This window comes from Petromyzon marinus, chromosome 64 (assembly GCF_048934315.1).
Source record: "Petromyzon marinus isolate PM22_M1 ecotype Great Lakes invasive population chromosome 64, UKy_Petmar_22M1.pri1.0, whole genome shotgun sequence".
NCBI classification, from domain to species: domain Eukaryota; kingdom Metazoa; phylum Chordata; class Hyperoartia; order Petromyzontiformes; family Petromyzontidae; genus Petromyzon; species Petromyzon marinus.
The window spans coordinates 7352984-7371037 of record NC_133730.1 but is presented as its reverse complement, the minus strand read 5'-3'; the positions used below and the strand labels follow the sequence as shown (position 1 = coordinate 7371037).

At 54.6% G+C, this 18054-nt stretch overlaps 1 protein-coding gene across 1 annotated transcript in view; it reads left to right on the top strand.

Annotated features, from left to right (window-relative positions):
* The window catches only part of EFHC2 (EF-hand domain containing 2), a 43057-nt gene that overhangs the window by 17441 nt on the left and 7562 nt on the right, over positions 1 to 18054 (top strand). Inside the window, exons 11-15 of the mRNA XM_076054119.1 lie at positions 165 to 361; positions 2725 to 2864; positions 3672 to 3956; positions 4715 to 4807; positions 5776 to 5878. Coding sequence (XP_075910234.1) covers positions 165 to 361; positions 2725 to 2864; positions 3672 to 3956; positions 4715 to 4807; positions 5776 to 5878 — 818 coding nt within the window. The remainder of the gene's footprint in view (positions 1 to 164; positions 362 to 2724; positions 2865 to 3671; positions 3957 to 4714; positions 4808 to 5775; positions 5879 to 18054) is intronic.

Below are 18054 nucleotides of genomic sequence, written 5' to 3'. Positions count from 1 at the left end.
CCACCACCTCCACCGCCAACACCACCACGTCCACCACTGCCACCACCACCTCCACCGCCAACACCACCAACACCACCACGTCCACCACCACCACCGCCACCACGTCCACCACCACCGGCTCACCCCCGTGCCGGCGTTGCCGCTGCCGCGTGGCCTGGTCCCAGGCGTGGTGGCCGGGAGGTTTCTGGAGCGCGGTGCGGTTGAGAAGCCCGGCCAGCCGCGGTTCGGAACGGCGGCGCCGGCGCGGTTCCTGGCGCCGGACCTCCACGTGGGGGCCGTCGTCGCCCTGCACGGCCGCCCCCTGCGTCTCACCGGGGCCGACCGCTACACCCTGCGCTACATGGAGACGCACCGCGACGAGGTGCTGGTGCTGGTGACGAGATGATGATAATGATGATGCGACGAGGTGGTGATGTGTCGAGATGACGAGATAACACGGTGACGTGGAGATGAGGCGCACGGCGACGAGGTGACGACGACGAGGTGAGGACGACGAAACGATTATGACGAGGTGGTGACGAGATGATGAGGCGACAAGGTGGTGTTGTGTTGAGATGACACGGAGACGTGGTGGTGACACGCACCGCGACAAGGTGACGTGCCGCCCATGGACAGGACGATGATGGTGGTGGTTATAGTGGTGATGGTGGTGGTGGTTATAGTGGTGAGGTGGTGGTTATAGTGGTGATGGTGGTGGTGGTGGTTATAGTGGTGAGGTGGTGGTTATAGTGGTGATGGTGGTGGTGGTTATAGTGGTGAGGTGGTGGTTATAGTGGTGATGGTGGTGGTGGTTATAGTGGTGATGATGGTGGTGGTTATAGTGGTGATGATGGTGGTGGTTATAGTGGTGATGATGGTGGTGGTTATAGTGGTGATGGTGGTGGTGGTTATAGTGGTGATGGTGGTGGTTATAGTGGTGATGATGGTGGTGGTGGTTATAGTGATGATGGTGGTTATAGTGGTGAGGTGGTGGTGGTTATAGTGGTGATGGTGGTTATAGTGGTGATGGTGGTGGTGGTGGTGGTTATAGTGGTGATTATGGTGATGGTGGTGGTTATAGTGGTGATGGTGGTGGTGGTTATAGTGGTGATGATGGTGATGGTGGTTATAGTGGTGATGATGGTGGTGGTTATAGTGGTGATGATGGTGGTTATAGTGGTGATGGTGGTGGTGGTTATAGTGGTGATGATGGTGGTGGTTATAGTGGTGATGATGGTGGTGGTGGTTATAGTGGTGATGATGGTGGTGGTTATAGTGGTGAGGTGGTGGTGGTTATAGTGGTGATGGTGGTGGTTATAGTGGTGATGATGGTGGTGGTGGTTATAGTGATGATGGTGGTTATAGTGGTGAGGTGGTTATAGTGGTGATGGTGGTTATAGTGGTGATGGTGGTGGTGGTGGTTATAGTGGTGATTATGGTGATGGTGGTGGTTATAGTGGTGATGGTGGTGGTGGTTATAGTGGTGATGGTGGTGGTGGTTATAGTGGTGATGATGGTGGTGGTTATAGTGGTGATGATGGTGGTGGTGGTTATAGTGGTGATGATGGTGGTGGTTATAGTGGTGATGATGGTGGTGGTTATGGTGGTGATGGTGGTTATGGTGGTGGTGGTGGTGATGATGGTGGTTATAGTGGTGATGGTGGTGGTTATGGTGGTGATGGTGGTTATGGTGGTGATGATGGTGGTGATGGTTATAGTGGTGATGATAGTAATTATAGTGGTGATGGTGGTGGTAGTTCTAGTGGTGATGGTGGTGTTGATGATGGTGGTGTTTATAGTGGTGATGATGGTGGTTATAGTGGTGATGATGGTGGTGGTTATGTTGGTGATGGTGGTGGTTGTGGTGGTGGTTATGGTGAAGGTTGGTGATGGTGGTTATGGTGGTGATGGTGGTTATGGTGGTGATGGTGATGATGGTGGTGATGGTTATAGTGGTGATGGTGGTGTTGATGATGGTGGTGGTTATAGTGGTCGTTATAGTGGTGATGATGGTTGTGGTGGTTATAGCGGTGATGATGGTGGTTATAGTGGTGGTGATGGTGGTGGTTATGGTGAAGGTTGGTGATGGTGGTTATGGTGGTGATGGTGGTTATGGTGGTGATGGTGGTGATGGTGATGGTGGTGGTTATAGTGGTGATGGTGGTGTTGATGATGGTGGTTATAGTGGTGATGATGGTGGTTATAGTGGTGATGATGGTGGTGGTTATGTTGGTGATGGTGGTGGTTATGGTGGTGGTTATGGTGAAGGTTGGTGATGGTGGTTATGGTGGTGATGGTGGTGGTGGTTATGTTGGTGATGGTGGTGGTTATGGTGAAGGTTGGTGATGGTGGTTATGGTGGTGATGGTGGTGGTGGTTATGGTGGTGATGGTGATGATGGTGGTGGTTATGGTGGTGATGGTGGTGGTGGTTATAGTGGTGATGGTGATGATGGTGGTGATTATAGTGGTGATGGTGGTGTTGATGATGGTGGTGGTTATAGCGACGATTTTGGTGGTGGTGGTGGTGGTGATGATGGTGGTGATGGTTTCGGTTACGATGGTTTCCGGTGACGATGGCGGCGATGATGACGGCGAGTGTTTGCCCGTGCCGCCGGCGCGCGTCACGTAATCACCGCTCCTCCTCGACTCCCGTCTCGCCATACCTCCCGTCTCGCCATACCTCCCGTCTCGCCATACCTCCCGTCTCGCCATACCTCCCGTCTCGCCATACCTCCCCTCGCCAGTTCGCCGAGGCCGACGCCTCTCTGGCCGTGGAGAAGCTACGGGCGTCCCTGGGGGCCGGCGAGGGTCCCAGGGCCTTCAGGGCGGCCTGCGTCGAGGCCGACGCACTGGGCACAGGGGCCTTGCCCTGGGCACAGTTCAGGTGCGGGGGAGGGAGGGGAGGTTGGGTTGATGATGTTGACGATGCCGACGACGATGGTGGTGACGGTGATGACGATGGTGATGATGGCGATGATGGTGACGATGGTGACGGTGGCGACGCTGCCTACAACGATGATGACGATGCCGACGACGACGACGATGGTGGTGACGGTGACGACGATGGTGATGGTGACGTTGGCGACGATGGTGATGGTGACGACGATGGTGATGGTGACGACGATGGCGATGATGGTGATGGTGGCGACGCTGCCTACAACGGTGATGACGATGGCGACGACGATGATGGTGGTGACGGTGACGACGATGGTGACGACGATGGCGACGACGATGGCGATGATGGTGATGGTGGCGACGCTGCCTACAACGATGATGGTGGTGACGGTGCCGACGATGGTGACGGTGGCGACGATGCCTACAACGATGATGACGATGCCGACGACGACGACGATGGTGGTGACGGTGACGACGATGGTGACGGTGACGACGATGGTGACGGTGGCGACGATGCCGACAACGACGACGATGATGACGCTGACGATGGCGACGACGATGATGACGCTGCCTACAATTATGACGATGGCGATGACGACGATGATGATGCCTACGATGACGCCTATGACGATGCTTACGATGTCGACGGTGACAACGATGACGACAATGACGACGATGACGACGACGATGTTGTCGTGGTGACGGTGACGACGATGTTGACGGTGACGACGGTGACGACGCTGACGACGACGACGACGATGTTGTCGTCACTGCTGCTGTGCCGCGCGCGTATCAGGGCGCTGGTGCGCATGGCGTGCGGGCCGCAGAGCCTCAGCGACCACGGCCTCATCACCCTGGCCAGGAGGTTCCACGTGGACCGGGAGGACGACGACGATGAGGAGGAGAAGAAGGGTGACGTAGAGGAGGAGGAGGAGGGCGCGATGATGACGGCGAGGATGAAGAGGATGAGGAGGAAGAGGGAGGACGAGGTGGGAGCGGCGTGCAGGAAGCTGCTCCGGGCTCGACGGTTCGAGGAGTTCCCGGTGCTCCTCGAGGAATTTGCTCAGCGAGACGCCGCGCGGTGAGCCGGCGATGGGAGGGAGGATGGCGGCGGTGACGGTGACAGGAGGAGGATGGTGGTGGCGGGGATATCTGTGGAGCGTGGTGGCGGGAGGGCGTGATGGAGGGTGGCGATGGATGGTGATGGATGATGATGGTGGTGGATGGTGGAGCGTGTGCACGTGGCTGTGTGTGATGGTGGATGGTTGATGGTGGAGCGTGCGCGTGTGTGCATCTCCAGGTCGGGGTGGCTGTGTGTGATGGTGGATGGTGATGGTTGATGGTGGAGCGTGCGCGTGTGTGCATCTCCAGGTCGGGGTGGCTGTGTGTGATGGTGGATGGTGATGGTGGATGGTGATGGTTGATGGTGGAGCGTGCGCGTGTGTGCATCTCCAGGTCGGGGTGGCTGCGTGTGATGGTGGATGGTGATGGTGGATGGCGATGGTTGATGGTGGTGCGTGTGGAGAACGGCGGTGTAGCGGTTAGCGCGCTGTGCTACGAATCCGGGGGCCGGAGTTCGATTCCCGGCTCACGACCAAGAACACCAGTGGCGATTATCTGAACCGGTCCTGGGCCTCCCCTAGGCCCACTCAGACTTAAACGAGTACCTGGTGTGGTGTGTAGTAAACATCGCCACTGGGGAGACAAAGGCGGCCGGGCGTGGTGCTGGCCACCCACCCCCTCGTGTGCCGTGCCGGCCTTCATTGGTGCTACTCGCTAACAGCACTTGCCCCAACAGTCTGTTGAGGCTACACCGGGGATCTTTGTCTTTGTCTCCAGGTCGGGGTGGCTGTGTGTACGGGAGGCACGCTCCGTGTGCAAGTCGCTCCATCTCCCTGTGGACGACTCCCTGCTGCACGACCTCCTGGACACGTGGGGACGACGCACCACGACCTCCACCACCACCACCACCATCACCACCTCCACCACCACCACCTCCACCATCACCACCGCCACTACCACCACCGTCACCACCACGACATCCACCACCATCATCGCTGCAACCTTCGCGACCAGCATCAGCACCACCAGCATCACCACCACCAGCATCACCACCACCACCGCGACCTCCACCAGCACCACCACCACGACCACCACCAGCACCACAAAGGCGAACTTCATACATTAGGAATGGACGTCGCGCGTTCGGGGTGTGTTTGGCCGATGTAAATTTCAACGTGATGGCGATGACGATAAGCCCACTCCGTTGGCCTATCGTCCGTGAGGGCCAGGGTCGCCTCCGAGCAAGAGCTACTCAGCTCAGTGGGGCCTTGCACCTGCTAGAATAAACAATCAGTTGATATTCTTGGCTCTTTCGGTAAAGTCACGTTTGAAGGGAAATTAATAAAATAATAAAAAATATATATAAAACAATAACAAATTCTCACGACGCTTGTGTGAGAAAATGCGAACCGCCACTTCTTTCAAATGTTCCTTGCCGTTGGTTTTTCTTCACACCTGATGACGACCGTTTGTGTTATGGTCGAAACGTCGTGAGAATTTTTTTATTGTTTTATATATATATTTTATTATTTTATTGTTTCCCTTCTACGTGGTGACTTTACCGAAAGAACCAAGACTATGAATCACTGCAGTCACGAAAGCTTTAAATCAAAATCAGTTTATAGTTGAAGTTTCGTTATACCGTAAAGTGTTCAAACTGCATGTGAGACAGGGCGAGGTGGGCAAGGCGCAAAGGTGAAGCGCGCTGTGCTACGAAACTACGGACCCCGGCCACCCGAGTTCGATTCCCGGCCAGGGCCATGCACCTGTTAAAAATGAACAATTCGTTTGAAGGAGTTTAGACTGTTGAGGGGCGTCTTTGTCTGTGGTGGTTGCAGGTTCTCACAGGGTGCAGAGCAGGCCATGGTGGACTACGAGCGCATGGTGGGAGCCATCAAGTGGAGAGAGAACGCGAGCGTCGACCTGGCACGCCCACACCAGGTAAGGAGCCACGGCAACATACAGCAGCAACAACATACAGCAACATACAACAACAACATACAACAACATACAGCAACAGCAACAACAACATACAATAACATACAGCAACAGCAACAACAACATATAACAACAACATACAGCAACAGCAACATACAGCAACAGCAACAACATACAGCAGCAACAACAACATACACAGCAACATACAGCAACAGCAACATACAACAGCAACAACAGCAACCAACAACATACAGCAACAACAACAACCAGAACATACAGAAACAACATACAGCAACAACATACAGCAACAATAAACAGCAACATACATCAACATGCAACAACATACAGCAACAATAAACAACAACATCAAACAGCAACATACAACAACAAGCAACAACAAACAGCAACAACAACAACCCATACCTCACCCTCCCCTGTAACATTAACTCTACCCCTAGTGATACCCCTAGAGATATCCCTAGAGATACCCCTACCCCTAGAGATACCCCTACCCCTAGAGATACCCCTACCCTTAGAGATACCCCTAGTGATACCCCTACCCCTAGAGATACCCCTACCCGTTGAGATACCCCTACCCCTAGTGATACCCCTACCCCTAGAGATACCCCTACCCGTTGAGATACCCCTACCCCTAGAGATACCCCGACCCCTAGTGATACCCCTACCCCTAGAGATACTCCTACCCCTAGTGATACCCCTACCCCTAGAGATACCCCTAGCCCTAGAGACACCCCTACCCCTAGAGATACCCCTAGAGATACCCTTACCGCTAGAGATACCCCTACCCCTAGAGATACCCCTACCCCTAGTGATACCCCTACCCCTAGAGATACCCCTACCCCTAGTGATACCCCTACCCCTAGTGATACCCCTACCCCTAGAGATACCCCTACCCGTTGAGATACCCCTACCCCTAGAGATACCCCTACCCCAAGAGATACCCCTAGTGATACCCCTACCCCTAGAGATACCCCTATCCCTAGTGATACCCCTACCCCTAGTGAGACCCCTACCCCTAGAGATACCCCTAGAGATACCCTTACCCCTAGAGATACCCCTACCCCTAGTGATACCCCTACCCCTAGTGATACCCCTACCCCTAGAGATACCCCTAGAGATACCGCTACCCCTAGTGATACCCCTACCCCTAGAGATACCCCTACCCCTAGTGATACCCCTACCCCTAGTGATACCCCTACCCCTAGAGATACCCCTACCCCTAGAGATACCCCTACCCCTAGAGATACCCCTACCCTTAGTGATACCCCTACCCCTAGCGATACCCCTACCCCTAGTGATACCCCTACCCCTAGAGATACCCCTACCCCTAGTGATACCCCTACCCGTTGAGATACCCCTACCCCTAGAGATACCCCTACCCCTAGTGATACCCCTACCCCTAGAGATACCCCTAGAGATACCCCTACCCCTAGAGATACCCCTACCCCTAGAGATACCCCTTCCCCGAGAGATACCCCTACCCCTAGAGATACCCCTACCCCTAGTGATACCCCTACCCCTAGAGATACCCCTAGAGATACCCCTGCCCCTAGAGATACCCCTACCCCTAGTGATACCCCTACCCCTAGAGATACCCCTACCCCTAGAGATACCCCTACCCCTAGAGATACCCCTACCCTTAGTGATACCCCTACCCCTAGCGATACCCCTACCCCTAGTGATACCCCTACCCCTAGAGATACCCCTACCCCTAGTGATACCCCTACCCGTTGAGATACCCCTACCCCTAGAGATACCCCTACCCCTAGTGATACCCCTACCCCTAGAGATACCCCTACCCCTAGTGATACCCCTACCCCTAGAGATACCCCTACCCCTAGAGATACCCCTTCCCCGAGAGATACCCCTACCCCTAGAGATACCCCTACCCCTAGTGATACCCCTACCCCTAGAGATACCCCTATCCCTAGTGATACCCCTACCCCTAGTGAGACCCCTACCCCTAGAGATACCCCTAGAGATACCCTTACCCCTAGAGATACCCCTACCCCTAGTGATACCCCTACCCCTAGTGATACCCCTACCCCTAGAGATACCCCTAGAGATACCGCTACCCCTAGTGATACCCCTACCCCTAGAGATACCCCTACCCCTAGTGATACCCCTACCCCTAGTGATACCCCTACCCCTAGAGATACCCCTACCCCTAGAGATACCCCTACCCCTAGAGATACCCCTACCCTTAGTGATACCCCTACCCCTAGCGATACCCCTACCCCTAGTGATACCCCTACCCCTAGAGATACCCCTACCCCTAGTGATACCCCTACCCGTTGAGATACCCCTACCCCTAGAGATACCCCTACCCCTAGTGATACCCCTACCCCTAGAGATACCCCTAGTGATACCCCTACCCCTAGAGATACCCCTACCCCTAGAGATACCCCTTCCCCGAGAGATACCCCTACCCCTAGAGATACCCCTACCCCTAGTGATACCCCTACCCCTAGAGATACCCCTAGAGATACCCCTGCCCCTAGAGATACCCCTACCCCTAGTGATACCCCTACCCCTAGAGATACCCCTACCCCTAGAGATACCCCTACCCCTAGAGATACCCCTACCCTTAGTGATACCCCTACCCCTAGCGATACCCCTACCCCTAGTGATACCCCTACCCCTAGAGATACCCCTAGTGATACCCCTACCCGTTGAGATACCCCTACCCCTAGAGATACCCCTACCCCTAGTGATACCCCTACCCCTAGAGATACCCCTACCCCTAGTGATACCCCTACCCCTAGAGATACCCCTACCCCTAGAGATACCCCTTCCCCGAGAGATACCCCTACCCCTAGAGATACCCCTACCCCTAGTGATACCCCTACCCCTAGAGATACCCCTAGAGATACCCCTGCCCCTAGAGATACCCCTAGAGATACCCCTTCCCCGAGAGATACCCCTACCCCTAGAGATACCCCTACCCCTAGTGATACCCCTACCCCTAGAGATACCCCTAGAGATACCCCTGCCCCTAGAGATACCCCTAGTGATACCCCTACCCCTAGAGATACCCCTACCCCTAGAGATACCCCTACCCCTAGATACCCCTACACCTAGTGATACCCCTACCCCTAGCGATATCCCTACCCTTAGCGATACCCCTACTCCTAGAGATACCCCTACCCCTAGAGATACCCCTAACCCTAGAGATACCCCTACCTCTAGATACTCCTACCCCAAGTGATACCCCTACCCCTAGTGATACCCCTACCCCTAGAGATACCCCTAGAGATACTCCTACCCCTAGAGATACCCCTAGTGATACCCCTACCCCTAGAGATACCCTTACCCCTAGAGATACCCCTACCCCTAGAGATACCCCTACCCCTAGAGATACCCCTAGAGATACCCCTACCCCTAGTGATACCCCTACCCCTAGAGATACCCCTATCCCTAGCGATATCCCTACCCCTAGAGATACCCCTAGAGATACCCCTACCCCTAGAGATACCCCTAGCGATATCCCTACCCCTAGAGATACCCCTACCCCTAGAGATACCCCTTCCCCTAGAGATACCCCTACCCCTAGAGATACCCCTACCCCTAGTGATACCCCTACCCCTAGAGATACCCCTAGAAATACCCCTACCCCTAGAGATACCCCTACCCCTAGTGATACCCCTACCCCTAGAGATACCCCTACCCCTAGAGATACCCCTACCCCTAGTGATACCCCTACCCCTAGAGATAACCCTACCCCTAGTGATACCCCTACCCCTAGAGATACCCCTACCCCTAGAGATACCCCTACTCTTAGTGATACCCCTAGCGATACCCCTACCCCTAGTGATACCCCTACCCCTAGAGATACCCCTACCCCTAGTGATACCCCTACCCCTAGAGATACCCCTAGAGATACCCCTACCCCTAGAGATACCCCTACCCCTAGTGATACTCCTACCCCTAGATACCCCTACCCCTAGTGATACCCCTACCCCTAGTGATACCCCTACCCCTAGAGATACCCCTACCCCTAGAGATACCCCTACCCCTAGATACCCCTACCCCTAGTGATACCCCTACCCCTAGCGATATCCCTACCCCTAGCGATACCCCTACTCCTAGAGATACCCCTACCCCTAGAGATACCCCTACCCCTAGTGATACCCCTACCCCTAGAGATACCCCTAGAGATACCCCTACCCCTAGAGATACCCCTACCCCTAGAGATACCCCTTCCCCGAGAAATACCCCTAGAGATACCCCTACCCCTAGTGATACCCCTACCCCTAGAGATACCCCTAGAGATACCCCTGCCCCTAGAGATACCCCTACCCCTAGTGATACCCCTACCCCTAGAGATACCCCTAGAGATACCCCTACCCCTAGAGATACCCCTACCCCTAGTGATACTCCTACCCCTAGATACCCCTACCCCTAGTGATACCCCTACCCCTAGTGATACCCCTACCCCTAGAGATACCCCTACCCCTAGAGATACCCCTACCCCTAGATACCCCTACCCCTAGTGATACCCCTACCACTAGCGATATCCCTACCCCTAGCGATACCCCTACTCCTAGAGATACCCCTACCCCTAGAGATACCCCTACCCCTAGTGATACCCCTACCCCTAGAGATACCCCTAGAGATACCCCTACCCCTAGAGATACCTCTACCCCTAGATACTCCTACCCCAAGTGATACCCCTACCCCTAGTGATACCCCTACCCCTAGAGATACCCCTAGAGATACTCCTACCCCTAGAGATACCCCTAGTGATACCCCTACCCCTAGAGATACCCTTACCCCTAGAGATACCCCTACCCCTAGAGATACCCCTACCCCTAGAGATACCCCTACCCCTAGAGATACCCCTACCCCTAGAGATACGCCTTCCCCTAGAGATACCCCTACCCCTAGAGATACCCCTACCCCTAGTGATACCCCTACCCCTAGAGATACCCCTAGAGATACCCCTACCCCTAGAGATACCCCTACCCCTAGTGATACCCCTACCCCTAGAGATACCCCTAGAGATACCCCTACCATTAGAGATACCCCTAGTGATACCCCTACCCCTAGTGATACCCCTACCCTTAGTGATACCCCTTCCCCTAGAGATACCCCTAGAGATACCCCTACCCCTAGAGATACCCCTAGTGATACCCCTACCCCTAGAGATACCCTTACCCCTAGAGATACCCCTACCCCTAGAGATACCCCTACCCCTAGAGATACCCCTACCCTTAGTGATACCCCTACCCCTAGCGATACCCCTACCCCTAGTGATACCCCTACCCCTAGAGATACCCCTACCCCTAGTGATACCCCTACCCGTTGAGATACCCCTACCCCTAGAGATACCCCTACCCCTAGTGATACCCCTACCCCTAGAGATACCCCTACCCCTAGTGATACCCCTACCCCTAGAGATACCCCTACCCCTAGAGATACCCCTTCCCCGAGAGATACCCCTACCCCTAGAGATACCCCTACCCCTAGTGATACCCCTACCCCTAGAGATACCCCTAGAGATACCCCTGCCCCTAGAGATACCCCTAGAGATACCCCTTCCCCGAGAGATACCCCTACCCCTAGAGATACCCCTACCCCTAGTGATACCCCTACCCCTAGAGATACCCCTAGAGATACCCCTGCCCCTAGAGATACCCCTAGTGATACCCCTACCCCTAGAGATACCCCTACCCCTAGAGATACCCCTACCCCTAGATACCCCTACACCTAGTGATACCCCTACCCCTAGCGATATCCCTACCCTTAGCGATACCCCTACTCCTAGAGATACCCCTACCCCTAGAGATACCCCTAACCCTAGAGATACCCCTACCTCTAGATACTCCTACCCCAAGTGATACCCCTACCCCTAGTGATACCCCTACCCCTAGAGATACCCCTAGAGATACTCCTACCCCTAGAGATACCCCTAGTGATACCCCTACCCCTAGAGATACCCTTACCCCTAGAGATACCCCTACCCCTAGAGATACCCCTACCCCTAGAGATACCCCTAGAGATACCCCTACCCCTAGTGATACCCCTACCCCTAGAGATACCCCTATCCCTAGCGATATCCCTACCCCTAGAGATACCCCTAGAGATACCCCTACCCCTAGAGATACCCCTAGCGATATCCCTACCCCTAGAGATACCCCTACCCCTAGAGATACCCCTACCCCTAGAGATACCCCTACCCCTAGTGATACCCCTACCCCTAGAGATACCCCTAGAAATACCCCTACCCCTAGAGATACCCCTACCCCTAGTGATACCCCTACCCCTAGAGATACCCCTACCCCTAGAGATACCCCTACCCCTAGTGATACCCCTACCCCTAGAGATAACCCTACCCCTAGTGATACCCCTACCCCTAGAGATACCCCTACCCCTAGAGATACCCCTACTCTTAGTGATACCCCTAGCGATACCCCTACCCCTAGTGATACCCCTACCCCTAGAGATACCCCTACCCCTAGTGATACCCCTACCCCTAGAGATACCCCTAGAGATACCCCTACCCCTAGAGATACCCCTACCCCTAGTGATACTCCTACCCCTAGATACCCCTACCCCTAGTGATACCCCTACCCCTAGTGATACCCCTACCCCTAGAGATACCCCTACCCCTAGAGATACCCCTACCCCTAGATACCCCTACCCCTAGTGATACCCCTACCCCTAGCGATATCCCTACCCCTAGCGATACCCCTACTCCTAGAGATACCCCTACCCCTAGAGATACCCCTACCCCTAGTGATACCCCTACCCCTAGAGATACCCCTAGAGATACCCCTACCCCTAGAGATACCCCTACCCCTAGATACTCCTACCCCAAGTGATACCCCTACCCCTAGTGATACCCCTACCCCTAGAGATACCCCTAGAGATACTCCTACCCCTAGAGATACCCCTAGTGATACCCCTACCCCTAGAGATACCCTTACCCCTAGAGATACCCCTACCCCTAGAGATACCCCTACCCCTAGAGATACCCCTACCCCTAGAGATACCCCTACCCCTAGTGATACCCCTACCCCTAGAGATACCCCTACCCCTAGCGATATCCCTACCCCTAGAGATACCCCTAGAGATACTCCTACCCCTAGAGATACCCCTAGTGATACCCCTACCCCTAGAGATACCCTTACCCCTAGAGATACCCCTACCCCTAGAGATACCCCTACCCCTAGAGATACCCCTAGAGATACCCCTACCCCTAGTGATACCCCTACCCCTAGAGATACCCCTACCTCTAGCGATATCCCTACCCCTAGAGATACCCCTAGAGATACCCCTACCCCTAGAGATACCCCTAGCGATATCCCTACCCCTAGAGATACCCCTACCCCTAGAGATACCCCTTCCCCTAGAGATACCCCTACCCCTAGAGATACCCCTACCCCTAGTGATACCCCTACCCCTAGAGATACCCCTAGAAATACCCCTACCCCTAGAGATACCCCTACCCCTAGTGATACCCCTACCCCTAGAGATACCCCTACCCCTAGAGATACCCCTACCCCTAGTGATACCCCTACCCCTAGAGATAACCTTACCCCTAGTGATACCCCTACCCCTAGAGATACCCCTACCCCTAGAGATACCCCTACCCTTAGTGATACCCCTAGCGATACCCCTACCCCTAGTGATACCCCTACCCCTAGAGATACCCCTACCCCTAGTGATACCCCTACCAGTTGAGATACCCCTACCCCTAGAGATACCCCTACCCCTAGTGATACCCCTAGAGATACCCCTACCCCTAGTGATACCCCTACCCCTAGAGATACCCCTACCCCTAGAGATACCCCTACCCCTAGAGATACCCCTTCCCCGAGAAATACCCCTAGAGATACCCCTACCCCTAGTGATACCCCTACCCCTAGAGATACCCCTAGAGATACCCCTGCCCCTAGAGATACCCCTACCCCTAGTGATACCCCTACCCCTAGAGATACCCCTAGAGATACCCCTACCCCTAGAGATACCCCTACCCCTAGTGATACTCCTACCCCTAGATACCCCTACCCCTAGTGATACCCCTACCCCTAGTGATACCCCTACCCCTAGAGATACCCCTACCCCTAGAGATACCCCTACCCCTAGATACCCCTACCCCTAGTGATACCCCTACCACTAGCGATATCCCTACCCCTAGCGATACCCCTACTCCTAGAGATACCCCTACCCCTAGAGATACCCCTACCCCTAGTGATACCCCTACCCCTAGAGATACCCCTAGAGATACCCCTACCCCTAGAGATACCCCTACCCCTAGATACTCCTACCCCAAGTGATACCCCTACCCCTAGTGATACCCCTACCCCTAGAGATACCCCTAGAGATACTCCTACCCCTAGAGATACCCCTAGTGATACCCCTACCCCTAGAGATACCCTTACCCCTAGAGATACCCCTACCCCTAGAGATACCCCTACCCCTAGAGATACCCCTACCCCTAGAGATACCCCTACCCCTAGAGATACGCCTTCCCCTAGAGATACCCCTACCCCTAGAGATACCGCTACCCCTAGTGATACCCCTACCCCTAGAGATACCCCTAGAGATACCCCTACCCCTAGAGATACCCCTACCCCTAGTGATACCCCTACCCCTAGAGATACCCCTAGAGATACCCCTACCATTAGAGATACCCCTACCCCTAGTGATACCCCTACCCCTAGTGATACCCCTACCCTTAGTGATACCCCTTCCCCTAGAGATACCCCTAGAGATACCCCTACCCCTAGAGATACCCCTAGTGATACCCCTACCCCTAGAGATACCCTTACCCCTAGAGATACCCCTACCCCTAGAGATAACCCTACTCCTAGAGATACCCCTACCCCTAGAGATACCCCTACCCCTAGTGATACCCCTACCCCTAGAGATACCCCTACCCCTAGCGATATCCCTACCCCTAGAGATACCCCTACCCCTAGCGATACCCCTACCCCTAGTGATACCCGTACCCCTAGAGATACCCCTAGAAATACCCCTAGAGATACCCCTAGAGATACCCCTAGAGATACCCCTACCCCTAGAGATACCCCTTCCCCTAGAGATACCCCTACCCCTAGAGATACCCCTACAACTAGCGATACCCCTACCCCTAGCGATACCCCTACCCCTAGAGATACCCCTACTCCTAGCGATACCCCTACCCCTAGAGATACCCCTACCCCTAGTGATACCCCTACCCCTAGCGATATCCCTACCCCTAGAGATACCCCTAGAGATACCCCTACCCCTAGAGATACCCCTAGCGATATCCCTACCCCTAAAGATACCCCTACCCCTACAGATACCCCTTCCCCTAGAGATACCCCTACCCCTAGAGATACCCCTACCCCTAGTGATACCCCTACCCCTAGAGATACCCCTAGAAATACCCCTACCCCTAGAGATACCCCTACCCCTAGTGATACCCCTACCCCTAGTGATACCCCTACCCCTAGAGATAACCCTACCCCTAGTGATACCCCTACCCCTAGAGATACCCCTACCCCTAGAGATACCCCTACCCTTAGTGATACCCCTACCCCTAGTGATACCCCTACCCCTAGTGATACCCCTACCCCTAGAGATACCCCTACCCCTAGTGATACCCCTACCCGTTGAGATACCCCTACCCCTAGAGATACCCCTACCCCTAGTGATACCCCTAGAGATACCCCTACCCCTAGTGATACCCCTACCCCTAGAGATACCCCTACCCCTAGAGATACCCCTACCCCTAGAGATACCCCTTCCCCGAGAAATACCCCTACCCCTAGAGATACCCCTACCCCTAGTGATACCCCTACCCCTAGAGATACCCCTAGAGATACCCCTGCCCCTAGAGATACCCCTACCCCTAGTGATACCCCTACCCCTAGAGATACCCCTAGAGATACCCCTACCCCTAGAGATACCCCTACCCCTAGTGATACTCCTACCCCTAGATACCCCTAGTGATACCCCTACCCCTAGTGATACCCCTACCCCTAGAGATACCCCTACCCCTAGAGATACCCCTACCCCTAGATACCCCTACCCCTAGTGATACCCCTACCCCTAGCGATATCCCTACCCCTAGCGATACCCCTACTCCTAGAGATACCCCTACCCCTAGAGATACCCCTACCCCTAGTGATACCCCTACCCCTAGAGATACCCCTAGAGATACTCCTACCCCTAGAGATACCCCTAGTGATACCCCTACCCCTAGAGATACCCTTACCCCTAGAGATACCCCTACCCCTAGAGATACCCCTACCCCTAGAGATACCCCTACCCCTAGAGATACCCCTACCCCTAGTGATACCCCTACCCCTAGAGATACCCCTACCCCTAGCGATATCCCTACCCCTAGTGATACCCCTACTCCTAGAGATACCCCTACCCCTAGAGATACCCCTACCCCTAGTGATACCCCTACCCCTAGAGATACCCCTAGAGATACCCCTACCCCTAGAGATACCCCTACCCCTAGATACTCCTACCCCAAGTGATACCCCTACCCCTAGTGATACCCCTACCCCTAGAGATACCCCTAGAGATACTCCTACCCCTAGAGATACCCCTAGTGATACCCCTACCCCTAGAGATACCCTCACCCCTAGAGATACCCCTACCCCTAGAGATACCCCTACCCCTAGAGATACCCCCAGCGATATCCCTACCCCTAGAGATACCCCTACCCCTAGAGATACCCCTACCCCTAGAGATACCCCTACCCCTAGAGATACCCCTTCCCCTAGAGATACCCCTACCCCTAGAGATACCCCTACCCCTAGTGATACCCCTACCCCTAGAGATACCCCTAGAGATACCCCTACCCCTAGAGATACCCCTACCCCTAGTGATACCCCTACCCCTCGAGATACCCCTAGAGATACCCCTACCATTAGAGATACCCCTACCCCTAGTGATACCCCTACCCCTAGTGATACCCCTACCCTTAGTGATACCCCTTCCCCTAGAGATACCCCTAGAGATACCCCTACCCCTAGAGATACCCTTACCCCTAGAGATACCCCTACCCCTAGAGATACCCCTACCCCTAGAGATACCCCTACCCCTAGAGATACCCCTTCCCCTAGAGATACCCCTACCCCTAGAGATACCCCTACCCCTAGTGATACCCCTACCCCTAGAGATACCCCTAGAGATACCCCTACCCCTAGAGATACCCCTACCCCTAGTGATACCCCTACCCCTAGAGATACCCCTACCATTAGAGATACCCCTACCCCTAGTGATACCCCTACCCCTAGTGATACCCCTACCCTTAGTGATACCCCTTCCCCTAGAGATACCCCTAGAGATACCCCTACCCCTAGAGATACCCCTAGTGATACCCCTACCCCTAGAGATACCCTTACCCCTAGAGATACCCCTACCCCTAGAGATACCCCTACCCCTAGAGATACCCCTACCCCTAGAGATACCCCTACCCCTAGTGATACCCCTACCCCTAGAGATACCCCTACCCCTAGCGATATCCCTACCCCTAGAGATACCCCTACCCCTAGCGATACCCCTACCCCTAGTGATACCCGTACCCCTAGAGATACCCCTAGAAATACCCCTAGAGATACCCCTAGAGATACCCCTAGAGATACCCCTACCCCTAGAGATACCCCTTCCCCTAGAGATACCCCTACCCCTAGAGATACCCCTACAACTAGCGATACCCCTACCCCTAGCGATACCCCTACCCCTAGAGATACCCCTACTCCTAGCGATACCCCTACCCCTAGAGATACCCCTACCCCTAGTGATACCCCTACCCCTAGAGATACCCCTACCCCTAGCGATATCCCTACCCCTAGAGATACCCCTAGAGATACCCCTACCCCTAGAGATACCCCTAGCGATATCCCTACCCCTAGAGATACCCCTACCCCTAGAGATACCCCTTCCCCTAGAGATACCCCTACCCCTAGAGATACCCCTACCCCTAGTGATACCCCTACCCCTAGAGATTCCCCTAGAAATACCCCTACCCCTAGAGATACCCCTACCCCTAGTGATACCCCTACCCCTAGTGATACCCCTACCCCTAGAGATACCCCTACCCCTAGAGATACCCCTACCCTTAGTGATACCCCTACCCCTAGTGATACCCCTACCCCTAGTGATACCCCTACCCCTAGAGATACCCCTACCCCTAGTGATACCCCTACCCG